Here is a 17,658-nt window from a genome sequence, read left to right as displayed (position 1 = left end):
TTGTCATTAAGGCAAGGAGAATATCTAAATCATCTAAATCATAATAAGAAATCAATAGAAAATTATTTGTTTTTGATCTCACTGACAGTTCATGCAAACAAGTGAATGAAAATGCTGCTCGCTCCCTACAACAGTCTCATCACCAAAACCAAAATATGTAATTGAACAACATTATCAACTGAATGATAATTCCATCTCGGGTTCGTAAGCTTTAGGGTACGAATAAATTTAGAGTAGAGATTGAAAGGATCGATCAATTTATTCTTGGAGAACAAGGTCTTGAAAACCCCCATAAAGAATATGCTCCATGAGATTGGAATAATGAATCGTTCAAGTATTTTACGTCTAGTATGCGCAACTAGAAACTTGTAATTTATTCATCGTTGAGTTCACCATCAACTTCCTGGATGTGTCTTTTGCCTCCGAGGATCGCAGTTGAGAATACCTGCTAGCAACCGAGTGAATAATTCAATGCAGAAAAAAGAACTCACGTCCTACACAAATATTCGCGCCTCCCGGCCACTTGAGAGCTGTAAAAGGCGCTTTACTCTCGTAACTCCGGCAGCCCATCCTCTGTTCCACTCCATACAGCTGCTCGATACAGATGTGCTACCAAATTTATGCTTATAGCCAGAGTCAAGATCTCTCCATTCTGGATTCTACGATATTTTCGTTAAAAAACACAATGGATTCTTTGTGGAATGCAGCAGGCAACCAACTCAACCCTCTGCGGAAAAATGATTATGGTGTTCTCATTGTTCCAAAACGCCCCAATTTTCGACGGAATTTTCTTTCTTAATAGGAAAATATTCATTAAACCGAGTTCTTACTGAAGATTTCAAAATTTTATGCTCAAAGTAATTTTGAATCTCTCAAGAAACATTAATGTACCTAGAAATGGCGATATCTTTGTATTAAGCGATATAAGACCAGTATATAGTAGTCGTCGCCTACTTTCAAGGATAAAGTATGTTGCTGTTCCGTTAGTAAGTGAGTAAGTTACTTTAAAAGCCTCTCTGCAGTCATACTGTACGTGGTCTACATACACTTCTCTCTTCAACTGACAGATAATAAAAGCCACCTGTGTATATATGAAACGTGTATGAAACTTGTGCCGAGTCTGAAACTATTGGTAGTGAAGATCTGGCCACTGAACTACCAGGTAGGGTATTGGCCTACTTCAATTCAAATGTGACTTCTGGAAAGGAAATTGAGTTCTATAAGAGAATTTAGGAATCTTCATCCAACGGAAAGTGATAAGCAGAAATCTATAAATCGGAAAATTTGATCATATCCTCAGTAGCCACAATAGATGCAGTACTTCACATAGGAAATCTATTATTAATATTTCTCTTAGAATCTTGAATAAAGAAACTGTATGGTAATGAATATTCGATTCAGGAATGACTTCAGTCCACCTACATTGTAGAAGCTCGAAACCTCATGACTAATTTTTTAGAAAAGTTTTCCTCGATATCTTTCACAATAGAAATGCTCGTTCCTGAAGGGAAAGCTTTTTATTTCTGCCTCAAAGTTCAAAATATTAGAATTCATCGGTCAATATAATGACCTCTTTTGAAAGTGATGATTGATTGATTGATTGATTGAGTACTTTATTTATGTAGATTACAATATATACTGGCTTATACACTTATAAACAATAGCTTACAATACAGCAAAGTTATAGATGAATTTACATAATATAGACTAAGAAAATAACTATTGAACTGTATATGATATGAAAAAGCAATTTGTAATATAATAACTATAGATAATAATCATATTGTTATGCATCTTGTCACGTTATTCTTTATATTTAAATAACGATTAGCCTCCTGCTTGGCATCAGTCGGTAAAGCATGAGATATTTGATATAATCATATAATTAGGTCGTGGTTTTTAATAGGATTCAGTCTCATAAAAATCTTTCTAGGCCTAGGTATGGGCTTCTCCTATAACTCTTGTAATTCAATAAAAATAAATATATATAAATATGATACTTATACTATAGTGTTGAGGAATAAAAATAAATTGCACACCATAAACATATCATACATATATTAAACAAATAATGCAAAAAATAGATCGAGGCAAAAAATATATAAAGAGCGATAGAAAAATATAATATAAAAATAGAACAATAATTGAAATCAGTAAAATATCACAGGCTAAACTTTATATTCTAGATTTATGGCACGAATCATTACCATGTGCCTTTATCTTAAAATCATATGCATTCTTTTGCATGTAGCTGCGATATGCTCTTGTTAATACTTGTTGACTTGGACAATCCAATTAAAAAATAGGTTCTTTAAGATCAACTTGATAAATTAGCCATTAATAATCCAAATATATATATATATATATATATATATATATATATATATATATATATATATATATATTAAAATCTCTAGTACTTAGTAGATTTCTTTGTATTGAGAATATATTTTATCTCAGGGTGCAAGATTCGGCACCTGACGGAATAGATAGAGCCATTCATCTAGTGAATTAGAGCTATAACAAACTATCGCAAATTATATTGCAAAATTTAAATATCATATGCATATGTTTTAATAGCCTAGATTTTATACTTCTTTGATTCAATAGAAATTTCTGAAATGTATTGATCTATCTTTTTTCTTTTAATAAAATACCTTTAATACTAATTTTACTTGCGCAAGTATTACTCTTATTGATTTCTTAATTTATAATAAAAACCTTTCGACGAGCTAGCTTTGATTATTAGATTAATTCGAAGCACTAGGGCGCCCATCACTAATTCAATATTTATCACTCACGTGTCGAAAATCTTCTTGTAAGCCGCCGATGTCGATCCAACTCCATGTGTCCGGGAATATGGTAGCCGGAATCGTCTCTGCCAAGGGGTTTTGGTCAGATTCTACGTTGCTCGATTTGATCGATCTCTAGGTCACGATCCCTGAATACATATACCTAACCTCAATCTTCAAAATATTTTATATAATAATCTATTTATTAGCAACAAATTCCTTCAAATCCTTTTTAGGTTTTTGTACCGTTTAGCCAGAACAAGCTGATGCTATCTAATCTTAGTTATTATCTATTTGGCGATATTAGCCAGTCACTTTATTTTCAGACCTATTACTATTTCGGTTAGGGATTTTTATCTACCCAAATTCGATACTTTACAATCTACATAAATTGGCGGAGCTTTGGACATATCAATGTCCATTCTTTGGGAAGAATATTAAAAATATCCTCCCCACTAACTCTCTACCAAAACGTTAATTTCGTTATTTAAACTAAGGATTTATTTATTAATGGAAATATTGTAAAAGTTTTAATCAATATGAATATTGAAGAGAAAAAAACAAAAAATTGATAAAGTAAAATAATTATATAGGTAGATAAGATCAAATAAATGATTAATAAAATGAAGTAGGCTGAAAGTAGATCAGGGTTATCAAATTTCAGTAATATACAGCAGTATGCAGTGGATAATTGAAATAACGAAATTGAATAATTGAAATTGAATGAAGTGATGACAGAGACACTTAGGGAGAATTTGAGATGAGGGGAGATATGCAATACTTTGGTGCTTTTGAAGCTCTTTTTTATGCTCCTAATAAAACGTCTTAGCTTTTGAAGTTAACTCACTTATTAGTTGTTGGAAATCATTACGAAATCACCCCTCACTCATTACTCATTAAGGCAAGATCTTACTCAAAATAAGAAATCAATAGAAATCTATTTGTTTTAGATCCCACTGACAATTCATTCAAACAGGTGAATGAAAATGCTGCTCGCTCCCTACAACAGTCTCATCACCAAAACCAAAATATGTAATTGAACAACATTATCAACTGAATGATAATTCCATCTCGGGCTCGTAAGCTTTAGGGTACGAATAAATTTAGAGTGGAGATTGAAAGGATCGATCAATTTATTCTTGGAGAACAGGTCTTGAAACCCCCATAAAGAATATGCTCCATGAGATTGGAATAATGAATCGTTCAAGTTTTTTACGTCTAGTATGCGCAACTAGAAACTTGTAATTTATTCATCGTTGAGTTCACCATCAACTTCCTGGATGTGTCTTTTGCCTCCGAGGATCGCAGTTGTGAATACCTGCTAGCAACCGAGTGAATAATTCAATGCAGAAAAAAGAGCTCACGTCCTACACAAATATTCGCGCCTCCCGGCCACTTGAGAGCTGTAAAAGGCGCTTTACTCTCGTAACTCCGGCAGCCCATCCTCTGTTCCACTCCATACAGCTGCTCGATACAGATGTGCTACCAAATTTATGCTTATAGCCAGAGTCAAGATCTCTCCATTCTGGATTCTACGATATTTTCGTTAAAAAACCGAATGGATTCTTTGTGAAATGCAGCAGGCAACCAACTCAACCCTCTGCGGAAAAATGATTATGGTGCTCTTATTGTTCCAAAACGCCCCAATTTTCGACGGAATTTTCTTTCTTAATAGGAAAATATTCATTAAACCGAGTTCTTACTGGTAGATTTCAAAATTTTATGCTCAAAGTAATTTTGAATCTCTCAAGAAACATTAATGTACCTAGAAACTGCGATATCTTTGTATTAAGCGATATAAGACCAGTATATAAGTCGTTGTCTACTTTCAAGGATAAAGTATGTTGCTGTTCCTTTAGTAAGTGAGTAAGTTACTTTGAAAGCCTCTCTGCAGTCATACTGTACGTGGTCTACATACACCTCTCTCTTCAACTGACAGATAATAAAAGCCACCTGTGTATATATGAAACGTGTATGAAACTTGTGCCGAGTCTGAAACTATTGGTAGTGTATAGTAAACATAGATAGTGTATAATAAACTAGAGTTGTATTTTGTAAATGATCATTATATGGGAGAACTGAAATTATTTTTAAAAGTGGTGTTAGATTAATAATTTGTGATACAAATACAGAATATGGTAAACGTACTTTTGTAGTTTATTTGTATTCAGTTTGATCAAGAAGGAATTTTTTCACATACAAATCGATAATTGATTGGTAACTTCCAAGTGAAAATACTGTAATGCAGTTTCTACTCACTGTGTTCCATTGAATTTCCCGACGCTCACAAGACGATAAATTTGAATTTCAACTCGCTGTCCAGTGTCTGGCTGCAAGTTGTACCAGCAGAGGAAGGGGCCCTGATCGGCGGGCGACTTGATCTGCCCGAACGTCTTATTAGAAGAGCTCATCAATGCTCTCGAATCCAGCGTCATATTGCACACTGAAATACAAACAAACGAATAATTTTCACAGTCATAGAAAATATTCTAAATGCATTGAGTCATGGTGGACTTGATGGATAATGTTGATAGACATTCAAATAGATGAGTGGAGAATATGACATAATCCATAACAAATTGAAAAAGTATATCACCCGCTAGGATTTTCAAAAAAAGGTAGATAAATACTTATACTGTATACAGTCTACAGTGGAATTGCTGGACCATCTTCTCCAACGTTCATTTTGACCACGTTTATACAAATAGTTAAGTTTGATAGTTAATGTGATTACTATTATTGTTTATTATTAACACAACTATCGAGTACATCATCAAGGGGAATACCTAACACTGTCCGATTGTCTTTGTAATAGTATAGACCAGGGCTCTCCAACCTACGGCCCGCGGGCCATATCCGGCCCGCGGATGGATTTATTCCGGCCCACCGAGAGTTATTGCAACATATTTTTTTAAATATATTTTTGACAACAACTGTGAGTTCAGTACTCTTCTCTTACTAGCCCCATCCATTTCCTCATAAGTGTAAAATTAACTGTAAAGAAGCAGCGATCAACCATTGTGAGATATTAGCAAATGGTCTGCACGGACTGTACATGTCCCTGTTTGAACGCTACAAAGAAGGTAACCTACTTCCTTTTTAAAGTTCTCTCCCAGAAAAAGACTCAAAAAATATAAAAAACCATGCTCGAGCTATGTTTTCTCTTTTTGGATCTACCTATAAGTGTGAGCAGACATTTTCAAAGATGAAGTTTGTTGAATCCAAATACTTCCTTGTCAGATGAACATTTGAAATCAATTTTAATTATCGGAACCACAAAGTTTGATCCTAAATGGGCGGATAATTCAAGTGGAAAACAAATTCTCACTGAAAATGAGTATTCTCTTTTAGCATGGCAACTTTTTATAAATTCATGCATTGTCAAGTTTTCTTATGAGATTTTCACACTAAATAAATTGGACTTTGTATTAAAATGAAATTAATTGGTTTGTTTCTTCCTTCTCAAACATTACTTAAAACCTCTCATATTATTAATAATTGTACACCTCCCAAATCCCCCGTCGTGTGTGTCCCCACAAATCAAATTCCACGTACATCCTTGTTATTGGCCCTCTAAGCCTCCTAAAAATTAACAATGTGGCCCTTGGATAAAAAAGGTTGGAGACCCCTGGTATAGACGAATGTTGTTGGAAGTTTTACTTCCGTATCTTTTGTTTTACTTTTGTATCTTTCGTACTGTTAATACTGTATCTTCTCTGTATGCTGAAAGTGAATAGAATAGATAACTGTAGCAGAGAGAAGCGTTAATCGAATCGATTTTCTTTGATGAGGACATTGCATACAACGAAAAGATTAAGGAAAATAATTGTATAATGTTTCCATTTGATGAGAGCAACTATCCATAAATTATTTGCCAGCTCGAAATTTCCTAATTGCTTCTCAGGTATTCTCACCCTTACACCAAACTGACATATAGATATAGATATTACACCAAACTGAATAGATATATCAGCGCTCATTCTATACGAAGCCATAGCGGCCAGCCAGACTACAGATGGAAAGATAATGTTTAAATGATTTGCTCTAAGCTAAGTAGGAATATACATCTATTGAGGAGACTAAAATGTGAGTTGCCTGATAATTATGTTTAACAAGCTTATTATGCTTTTTTCCATTCAATCCTGTCTTATGGTATCAGGTTATGAGGCCATTCCTCAAGTGTAAAAAAATATTAGTTTTACAGAAGAAAGCAGTCGGAATAATAAGCAATGCAGATTACCTAGATCATTGTAAACCTCTATTCAAGGAAAATTCAATATTAACAGTCTTCAATGAATTTTTGTATCAGTGCTTGAAGGAGATAAAATTCAGGGAAAATGTATTGACGGTTGCCAGTGACATTCACAATTATCCGACTAGGGCCAGTGGAGATCTTCACGTACCTAGGTGCAGACTCAGCAAATCTCTTTCGAGTTTTCCAATAGTGGGGATAACATTTTTCAACCTTCTACCAACCTCCGTACCCTTCCCCTGCCTGTATTCCTCAGATATTTAAGAGAATGGCTCATTGAAAATCCATTCTACTCTTTAGAATAATTCAGGACAAGGGTAGGTAGAATATATTATTAATGTCAACTATTATATGAAATAGTTAATTATAACGTAGCCCTATTATGGGTGAACTATTGAATGTTATTGATTGATATTGTTGTCTTTATTCATTCTAAGGATTTGTTATTATTGATTTTATTATGTATTTTGACCTAATTATGATTTCATTATGTATTGTAATTTTATAAAATATTTTGTGACGTAGCCTTATGTACTACTGTATCGCCAGGCTAAATGAATTGACTGATTGATTGATTACAAGTGTTTCCATCTGTAGATTATCAATCTATTGAGTAATTTTTTCTTGCCTGAAACAGGAGAAAGCCTGAAGTGTCCTATCACTCACAATAAAAACAGGAGACTCACATCGAAGTATTCACATTAGTTTTGTCCTTGAGATAAATAAATCGAACAATATGTGTTATCTTTCAATAGATATTACCGTTGAAAGACTATGTGAGTATAAATATCAATTTCTTCAATTGTAGTACCTTCATAATCTGTATTCTGAAACCTTCATGAATTATGTTCCTTCTTGCTCTTAACTGTTTCCATTTATGTTCATAGTTTTCAGGGAATAAACATTCTCGTTTATTACTGGCCCATTGAAAAATTCATTATCTTATCATTTTTCCACGTTTCTCACCTTCAACAAGCTAATGTAAGGAACAACTTCATACAACATGATGTCTCCGATAAATGACTGTTGTCGGGAGAAAATATTTTCTGCGGAAAAAGAGACAAAGAAAAGGCACGTGCTCAAGTGATGAATCGCCTCAAGAGTTAATAAGAACAAATTGTTTAGCGGAAAACAGCCTTTTCTACTGAAAGCTGAAACGAGGATGCTTCACTGTTTCATCCGCTCTCTTTCAAGGTCCAACGCCTCTTTCTAGTCACTTTTATACTGGTGTGATAAAATTCCCCCAATTAAGGTTATAAAAGAGTTTCTCTGCCACTCTATGGGAAATTATAAAATATTTTTCTCAGATATAGAAAATTAACAATATCCACTTTATCTTTTTTTGAATCTCAAATGCAATCTCCATTTGATATACTGGTACGACTGAATTATCTGGGATGATTCTTGTAGTCCATCCACTCCTAAGAATACTCGGTTATCTTTCGCTGATCATCTGCTTTTCTATGAGATTCAGGGGCCACTGCACTTGTGTGGGTAGGCAGCCTCTCGAATTAGCATAGGTAGTCTTTGGAACGTGTCCCTTATGTGGTGAGGGATTTTATACAGGGTCTGCTGTATATCATTGCATCTATGGTGCTCTTCAAATTCAACGAATAAACCACGTTTGTCAAACACAGGAAATGAGGCTGGATCTAGGTAGACGTTACTTGCTTTGCATTTTCTGGGAACCAGACATTAGGAATTCAACCTCTTCTTTGCATCAAACATACTGGTCCTCGAACCATGAATTCTCGAAAAAGAATATTGGAAATTGATTCTCCAACAACACTGATTTCTGTTTGCATAAGTGGGTGAGGAAAAAATGTTTGCAATCAGCTCAATGTGCAAGCTGCAAGTAGCAGCTTGCTACTTTAGAATCATGCCATATTTTTCAAGTCTGCTGACATTTTAACTCAGAACAAGAAAGTAGCAAACATTTTGGATGTTCTGGGACAAGGTCAAAGGTCAAGGTCAAGGTCAGAGTTCAAGGTCAAGGTCAAAGTTCAAGGTATAAAATTAGAAATTAAAAAATTGACCTTGAACTTTGACCTTGTCTTAGAACATACAAAATATCAAGTCAAGAACATTACAATGGAATACTGAGGGTATATATGTTCAAAATTTGAAACTGATTGATCTAAGCGTTCGAAATTTTTCATAGAACATACAAACAAATGGAACAGACAGACTTTAGCCTTGAGTTGAATCAAAAGTAGGAGCTCTCTAACGCTCGTTCGAGTTTTCCATTTCTGTTCATCTTTATCACAACTAGATTCCTCCCATATTATTTTTTCTTTCTCACTACCGTTTTACTCCTACAACATGACCAGTACTGGCACAGTTGGGAGTGACCTAGAATAGTAAAATATGCGCAGAAAAACGATTTAGTTTTAAGGAACTGAACAACAACACATTTTTCAATCGTTCGTTCCAAGAATACAAATAACAAGAGTAGTAGGTTAGCTGGTGCACACGCGAGGAGATTTACTCAGTTTAATGTGTTTGCTCTGTTGGTCAGCCAGCCAGCGGGAGCTGGAGAGATCCCGGCAGCCAAGGCAGAGAGGACAGGACACTCATGTGGTGGAACCAACACACAGCCAAGTAGCCCTTTGCAGCCACCCAACACTCTCGAGCCCTTCTTGAGAAATAATGCCAGTCCAAGGAACCCAGCTCGCTGCCTCGCTTGCTCCATTTTCTTCTTTACAACCCTTTTAGGTAGCATTTCATCCCTTATCACTGACGTTGGCTGATCGCCAACAAAGGGACGGTCCCGGTCTGCTCGCCTTACATGGAAAGCATGTTATTGTATCGTTCTCCGGCGCCCTGGTCACCCCTTACCGCTCACAACACCCTCCCTCCCCCCGCAACTTCCAACCAACTATTGCCAGCTGCAAATCACTAAGTTCACCTCTTGCTACTTTTTTACTCACACTTGGATGTGTAGCCTAGACTTTTCAGCCTGTAATCTAGAGCTTATCTCTACTACAGACATGAGAAAGAATAACAATTTCTATCATTCCTGTAATTCAGCCTTTTAAATATTCTGCAGAGGAATTGATCTGTGGATTCCAACATTGAAAGCTAAGGGAAAAATTCCACTCTGAGTCGAATAATCTGGGTTTATTGTAGATGTAGATGCCTACATCTCTTCTCTACTGTAGAATCCATCCATTTCAGTCGTCAAGATTGTTAAAATCTTAAATGGCAGAATCTTGTAATCCGATCTTTGAGATTAGTCATTGAAGTCGAAGAAAACTCCTAATCTTCATATATTATGCCCAAAATGAATGTGACCAAAAAATTAAAAATTGGGGATGGAAGCCGGTTGTTCTTTTTTCCTCTCATGCTTTTGGCAAACGACGTAAGTTTCACCTAATTTCACGGAAAGTGTGATGAATAGAGAATTATTGCATTTCTTGGAATATTGGAAACGAATAATGATAGCAGAATTCTCCATTTGAATTCAGTCGATAAAACTCATGACACATAATAATAATAATAAATTCATTTATTCTTCCAATTTATACATTACACATAATCAGAAATTATGAATAGTACAGTAGATATATAACAACAACAATGTTGCAAATTATAAAAAATAAAGATAATATCCTTTCCTTCCTTCCTTTTCCTTTTTCCTTCGTCCTGGTACCCCCAGAAGAGGAGAGTTTATTATAGAAAATATAACAAACAAAGATAAGAAGATTCCCTTTCAATGGAAAATTTCAAATATTATAAACCAGACGAAATATAAATTCTCCAAAACCTTTTAAAGAAGGTTTGACTGGAGGAGTCAAGTTTTACATTATATTAAAAAAACCCATAGAAATAGAACATTGATATAATCAATCAGTGATCCCAAAATGAATAATTTTCATAAATAAAAATGAATATGAAGATAATAAAAATAATACAATTACACGTTGTACAAAGAAACCACAATTTCATTCACATCAAAAGAAGAATGAATAATTTCAAGTACCCCGAGGACTAAAAGTCCTGTTTGGGGCACCTTTATATTTTCAATTAAGGAAGAAAAAATGCAATGAATTATTTGAGTCGGAGCTTGCATAATATGACAGGGTGAGGAATTTTAGTTTAGAAAATACAATCATGTATATAAAATTTTTATCTACTTTCCCTTCATTTGAAAAGAATAACCAACAATCTATGCACATTCCAGGCAATTAGCAGACTAATAAATTTCATTTTATAAATTTCTGTCCATAATTATCAACATTTTAGGAAAATTACATGATAGCAGTTTTAGAACAATACAAAAGCCCATCAAATCACCCACTGTCTGGAAACGTGCTGTTGCATGCTTTGCGTTTGGTATTCAAAGCATGCTGATGAGATCGATTAGAAGTCAGAGATGCGGCAGAGTTTTCTGCTGAAAGTTTTGACAGTGCGTCAGCCTGATTTTGTAGTCTGGCCTGGCAGTTTAGTCAAGTTCCTATCAAAGCTGCTCATCTCATGGAATGCTGGACTCATACACTTCGCACACGAAACCCGAACTGTGAGAGAGGTCATGATGAGCTGAAACTTTCCAATCTGTAACAACTGTTATGTCCAGGAATCTCTCCGGACAGAAATTGAGGCACTATGTCAGAATGAGACTCATCATTTAGTTATAATTTTCAGATAAAAGTTTTCAATCCACCTATAGAGGGGTGAATCGCAATCATTCTACCTTTTTTCCAAGTTCGTGTTTTACATTTACAGTTCTGAAGTTCAACCCTTCATTTCGACTGAATTTTTCACAAAATCAAGATCATGAGAATCGTCTCACAAAAAAGTATTCCACCTCTAAAATTTCAACGTATATCCAAGACAACCAATCTTTCCCAATTGATTAATCCATATGAGTTCCATGTTCTCAGATCCTGCTTGAGAACTGCGACCGTTATAGCATGACAGTGAGACTCATTTTTGAAGTTTTCCTTGTCCTTTTCAACTGTAATCATTCAATTTTAAATTTGAAAGTTCAGTGTTTTTCTGATTAGGGTTTAGATTTTCAGCAACGGGTTCGTTCATAGTTGATAGAGTCCTCCATTCTCACTAGATTCTTTCTCCCATTATGGAACTCGTCTCAGAAAAAAATCAGTATTCCAAGTATCCCAATCTCTAATCTAGTTGGAGCTTAGTGGAAGAGCTTTTTTGGTTTAGAAGACAAGAGAAATTTTCCATTACGCTTTGTTCGTCATCTTGCAAACAATTATTCAAGGCTTTGCAGACGACGTCCTGTCAACTGCAAGTCCGGCTATACATTTTTTAAACTCAGGCTGGTTCGGATAACAAAGCATTCCTTCAAGACAAGTTCATATAATTAGCTTGAATAGATGTTCAGCGCTGGGGAACCTTTCCTGAGTCTGTAGCATCTTCAATCAGCTCCATAATAGTTTACCAAATTATATAAAATCTGAGTTAGTAATTAGTAAGTTGGGCGCTCATTAGCATTTTCCAATAGATTTATAACAATCGATGAGCTGAACAGAGCTTATTGGTGAGTGAAAATCATTTTCAATATTTTCCGCTCGGATGAGGCTCTCTAGCGTTCTAATATCTGAAGTCTAGCTGTTTATTTCTAGTGCAAGTGGATACTTGAACTTGAAAATACCCCTTGAATCCTAAATAATTCTCTATTCAATCGGGATTCTGAGTTTTTAAAATTTTGTGAGTCACAAGTCCATTAATTCAATGTGATCATTTATTCTCTTATCATCATTGTACGATCTTTATAGATGATTGGAAAATGCATTTCTGTAAATGAATGCTTCAAACTCCGTTTTTACTAACACTCAAAGCTTCACAAATATGTTGAAAAAGGTCAACATAATTTCTTCTGCATTAAAATGAATATTGAATATTAGTTTTAATTTGTCATTTTATATTGAAAACTTCTCAAAAAAGGCACTATGATGTTATTCTACAAAATTTGTAGAATTTTCTTATTTAATAAGAAATTAAGTACGGTAGAAAGAAAAATAAAAAATCTTAGTACCCTTTTTGAATTATTTAATCACAACATGTTTCGGACATTGATGCCATTTTTGACTTGAAAATGGCATCAATGTCCGAAACATGTTGTGATTAAATAATTCAAAGAGGGTACTGAGATTTTTTATTTTTCTTTCTATTTTTATTACAAGTAGCCCTATACAAAAAAAAGATAAATAAGTACGGAAGCCTTGAATATATACATTTTAAGATAATAAAGAAATATTGTTATTCTTATTATTTCACCTTGTTAACCCAGTACAGTCAGGGAGTATCTTGAATATCATCATTAGAGACAGAAATTATTTTTTTTTTAAAGATCCCTTTCAAAAAGGATGTTTGATTGCCTGTGTTATTGATAAAGTCCATTGTGGAAATGACAATATTTGCTCAACTCGAGAAAATCATATTGGAGCCCGCTCACCAAGCGCCTCATGAGGCATCAAATCATGCTTCGCATAACACTGGCACGAGATTCAGCTGCAAAATATAAATTGAATTTAATTGTTGAAGCCGGGTAGGATGGCATTTTCCGCGCCATAAAACATCGCCTCAACAATGGATATCCATCGGTCTCTGACACATACGAACGGAATCGGGAGAAAACAAAAACCAAGGACCGCCAGCTCCCTGCGATCAACAGAAACGAGAAACGAGAAAACTGTCAACTCACACTACTCTCTCCCAATCCCTCTCTCTTTCACAACCCTGTCCCGCTATTCACGTTGGAGCTCTGCAGTCAAAAACCAATTTCACTAGAGTAAAGAAATGACGCAAAACGCTGAGAATGTCATGCTTATCACTTTGTGGTCCCAATCATTGACAGGATGACGTTTGCATTGCTGTTTATGAGGAATGAAATGATCCCAGCCGGCCAATTCAGCCGAACCGATGCTGTGCGAAACTGAACCGCATACATTTGTATTTTTATCAAAAAGAGTTATTTATCCAATTGTACAGATAAGAATAGAATTGAAATTTTCTACTTTTCGGTTCTATTTCTGCAAATGAATCGATTTCATTATCAAGGTCTCTCCTTCAATATATTTATAAATTCGAAGCTATTATCACTGAATGATTTAATGCAACATTTATACACTATTTATACCATATACTCAATCATTGATAAATCATTGGCCAGATTCGCTCAATGTAATTATCTTTGGCAACCATTTCTCGGTGGTTCAGAACTCACCTAAGGGTTCAACCCTACCTTAGTACGTATTTTAGTATTACAACTAGTACAAAAATCGTTGAATGTACAAAAATCACCATCACCAATGCAAGCTATATTTTGCTCTCCTATAACATTGAATTTTGTAATCGCGTTTGACTTCTTTGTTGGTGAATATTCTTGAGATTCATAACAGTTCTCAAATTATTTCGTGTAATTCAGCCCTCATAACATGAAAATTTGACAGAATTTTTCCATAATAGTTTGGAACAGAATGTGAGATATGAAAATGTTCTCTACTGTAGGAATAAAATCAATAAATCTTGAGAACCCCATCTTTTTGGTTGATAATAAACATTGGATAATAAACCTTCTCCATTAAAGCATTCAAAGAGTGTCCAAATGTGGGTCACATTTTAAGTCTTCAATTTTAAAACACTTCATAATGTTCCTTCTATCACCAACTACTTTTCTTCTTCAGAATCAAAATTTAAAGCTTCCTCGAATTACTCTCTCAATAACTCCATAGAGTAACGGCTTAGATATTTGTTGTTTTCAGATACATTTACTGCATTTTATACCTTCACAAAAGCAATGGCCAGTTTTACAACTGAGCTGTCCTGGACAGCACTCTAGTCGTAAATTGTATCACATTGAGCTTCGGATCTCCTTCTCCATCTTTTGGGATCAAGCGTTATTCCATCTTGATGTACCATCTGTCTCTTTTCCCCGATCACACTATCAATTCTCAACTTGCTCCTTCGGGATTGAAAATGAATAGTGCATGGTCAAACTCGATTTTCTCATCAACTAAGATTTTTTAGCTGTCCACGTTTGGAGTTTCTCTTGTTAGAGAAGTTTTCTTTTCTTGGGACTTTTTAGAAGAATCATTATCGGAATATCTTTGAATTATTAAATCAAATCCATTTATTGCCAACGACAAGTGTAAAACAAGTTTGGGCCACGTCATGAAAATCACAATCATTGTCATACATTTACACAGGATCAAATATCATCACAATTTATAAATTCTTCATATAAGCTAAAATATTCACTCAGATTGTGAAAGCAGTTTCTCATTAGAAAATCTTTAATTCTGAGTTTAAAATCTCTCACAGACAAGTCTTCAATGTTCAATGGTAATTGGTTAAAAAATCTAACTAATTGCACTCGCCCTAAAACTCACATGACTGGATTTGCACCGAAATTATTAATTGCTCAGGTTCAATCTACTTCTGGTACTGTGGTATTGTGGGAATGAATATCAGAATGACTAGAAAAGGACATCACATTGGTTTTACATTGCTCAGGTTCAATCTACTTCTGGTATTGTGGTATTTTGGGAATGAATATCAGAATGACTAGAAAAGGACATCACATTCGTTTTACATTTGTTCTGAAGATAAAAAATTATGAAAACCTGAACGAACTAAGGATAGTTATTATAATTTATTTTACAGTGACATCATCACTGATATTCGTTGAAACGTTATTCTTGACAACAACAAATATGATAACAAAACAATTCTCACTTCCGAACAAATCATGAATTTACTGTTTTCTCTTGATGAGAATAGAGTATTACAAATGAGATTATCAAAACAATCATCAAGAATAATGATTTCAAACGGATCTAATGACTCTCTAGAATAATATAATTGACAATATCACCAACCAAGTCGTGAAATAAAGTTTATTCTCGCTGATAATATGGCTGTGTGGAATAATAGGATGATAATAGAGTGGGGTCCAGCAACAAAGACGCCCATTATCGTCGAATAAGCACTGACTGTTTGAATTGTCACATCAACAGTGACGCAATTGCAACTCCCTTGTTCAATTTGATCAATGACCAAAATGCTTGTGAACTGCAGCTTTGACGACCTCCTCATAGTTTCCTGATCAATTTGGTAGCACTCATGTGTCACACAATAGGCTAACCATCATTATTTCATTTCAAAACAAGAACCCTCTGATTACTGCAATTGCCTATTCGATCATGACATACGTCAGCATCCTAGATTACATAATGTTGTAGCCTACTTTACTCCACCCTACCCACATGTATATATGTATTCAATGCTCACCTACATTTCAGATGCTTCAATAACGCGAGAAATTCGAATCAGCACAAATTGTACAAAATTCAAATACTAAATCATTTAATCATTTATTCATAGATACAATCACAAATCATATAAATATGATTGGGAAGGAACAGCAGGTTTGTTCCATAAATTCCAATATTATCAGTCGTATATGACATTAACAACTGTTTGATGTTTGAAGAATCTAGTTTCCTGTGAATACGTTACTGTCGGATTGAAAATCCTCTCAATATTCCAATGAATGATACTCAATGAACAGTTCATTTTACAGGTTTGATCAGAGCTCCAAAAGTGATCAAATCAGTTACTAGTTCCATTTGAATAAGACAGGTTTATCTCATAATACGTCAAGTAACATTTTAGACGAATATGATTGTATTCGTTCATATTTTTACAAAAACAGCTGCAGTGCTGCATTCTTTGATAGATGAATTCTAAAATTGAACTACAGATACAGGTTTATTTATGTATGGAATACAATGACATTTATGTCTGTCATTCCTGCATCATGTATACTTCTGTATATTTTAGGTGCATTCATGTCACTAGTGTATCACTACATAATTGATGCGAACTGAGAGAATATTCGAATAATTTATCATTGTGAATTATTCAAAGACAATATGAAATTCAATATTGTAAGCAATATGGAGATTCTATCACTTGACTAAACCACTCACTCAAAACTCAAGGATCTCTGATGAAACGTGGAAGCTCCAAGAAAGCTTCAAGTCTTGTTCTTCCATCAGACAGTATTTTATTTTCCTATCTACCAAACAAATTTTCCTCTTTTTCCAGTACTTCAAAGTTACAGTACTAAGTAGAAACGATACTTAACATGATTTGAAACGTGGTCTGAGTTCAGAAGAATGAAACTGTAATGTACAAAATCAATCAACAGCACCAAAACGCAAAAAGTGAAACACTTTCTCAAGCTTACTCTTGAGTATACATTATGAATAATAAGCACTTAGATGATGTTGTGAAACGAGTGTGTAAGTCTTCTAGATACTGTTAGGGTATTGTTGTTGCAAATTCTGGTGGGTTGAAAATTAAAAGGTTGATTCAATGAAGACAGGCCGATGATATGTAGCTGGATAAAGCATGATAGATATCTACGGTTAGCTGTCTCGGTTAGACCCCAAACCCTCCTGCTCTCTCGATGAATTGCCAAACGTCTTCCGACGGATCCTCTAACACTAACACACTTCTCCAACATCAATGACGACGTTCTCTCTCACTCGCTCTGCTCGGAATCGGGGAGCCTCTCTTCGTCTGCGGAGAGGTTCGGCATCATACAACAGAGACTTTCAACTAACAACACATCAATCT

The 17,658-nt window shown here is 34.8% G+C and overlaps 1 protein-coding gene across 3 annotated transcripts in view; it reads right to left on the bottom strand.

Moving 5' to 3' along the window:
- LOC111054673 overlaps positions 1 to 17,658 on the bottom strand; it is a 190,778-nt gene that overhangs the window by 88,299 nt on the left and 84,821 nt on the right. For all 3 annotated transcript variants that reach the window (XM_039420578.1, XM_039420577.1, XM_039420576.1), the window contains exon 4: positions 5,052 to 5,235. In XM_039420578.1, the coding sequence (XP_039276512.1) occupies positions 5,052 to 5,235 (184 nt within the window). The remainder of the gene's footprint in view (positions 1 to 5,051; positions 5,236 to 17,658) is intronic.

The sequence above is a fragment of the Nilaparvata lugens genome, chromosome 2 (genome assembly GCF_014356525.2).
Source record: "Nilaparvata lugens isolate BPH chromosome 2, ASM1435652v1, whole genome shotgun sequence".
Lineage (NCBI taxonomy): Eukaryota > Metazoa > Arthropoda > Insecta > Hemiptera > Delphacidae > Nilaparvata > Nilaparvata lugens.
The sequence above is the reverse complement of the archived record's forward strand: the minus strand, read 5'-3'. Positions and strand labels throughout refer to the sequence as shown.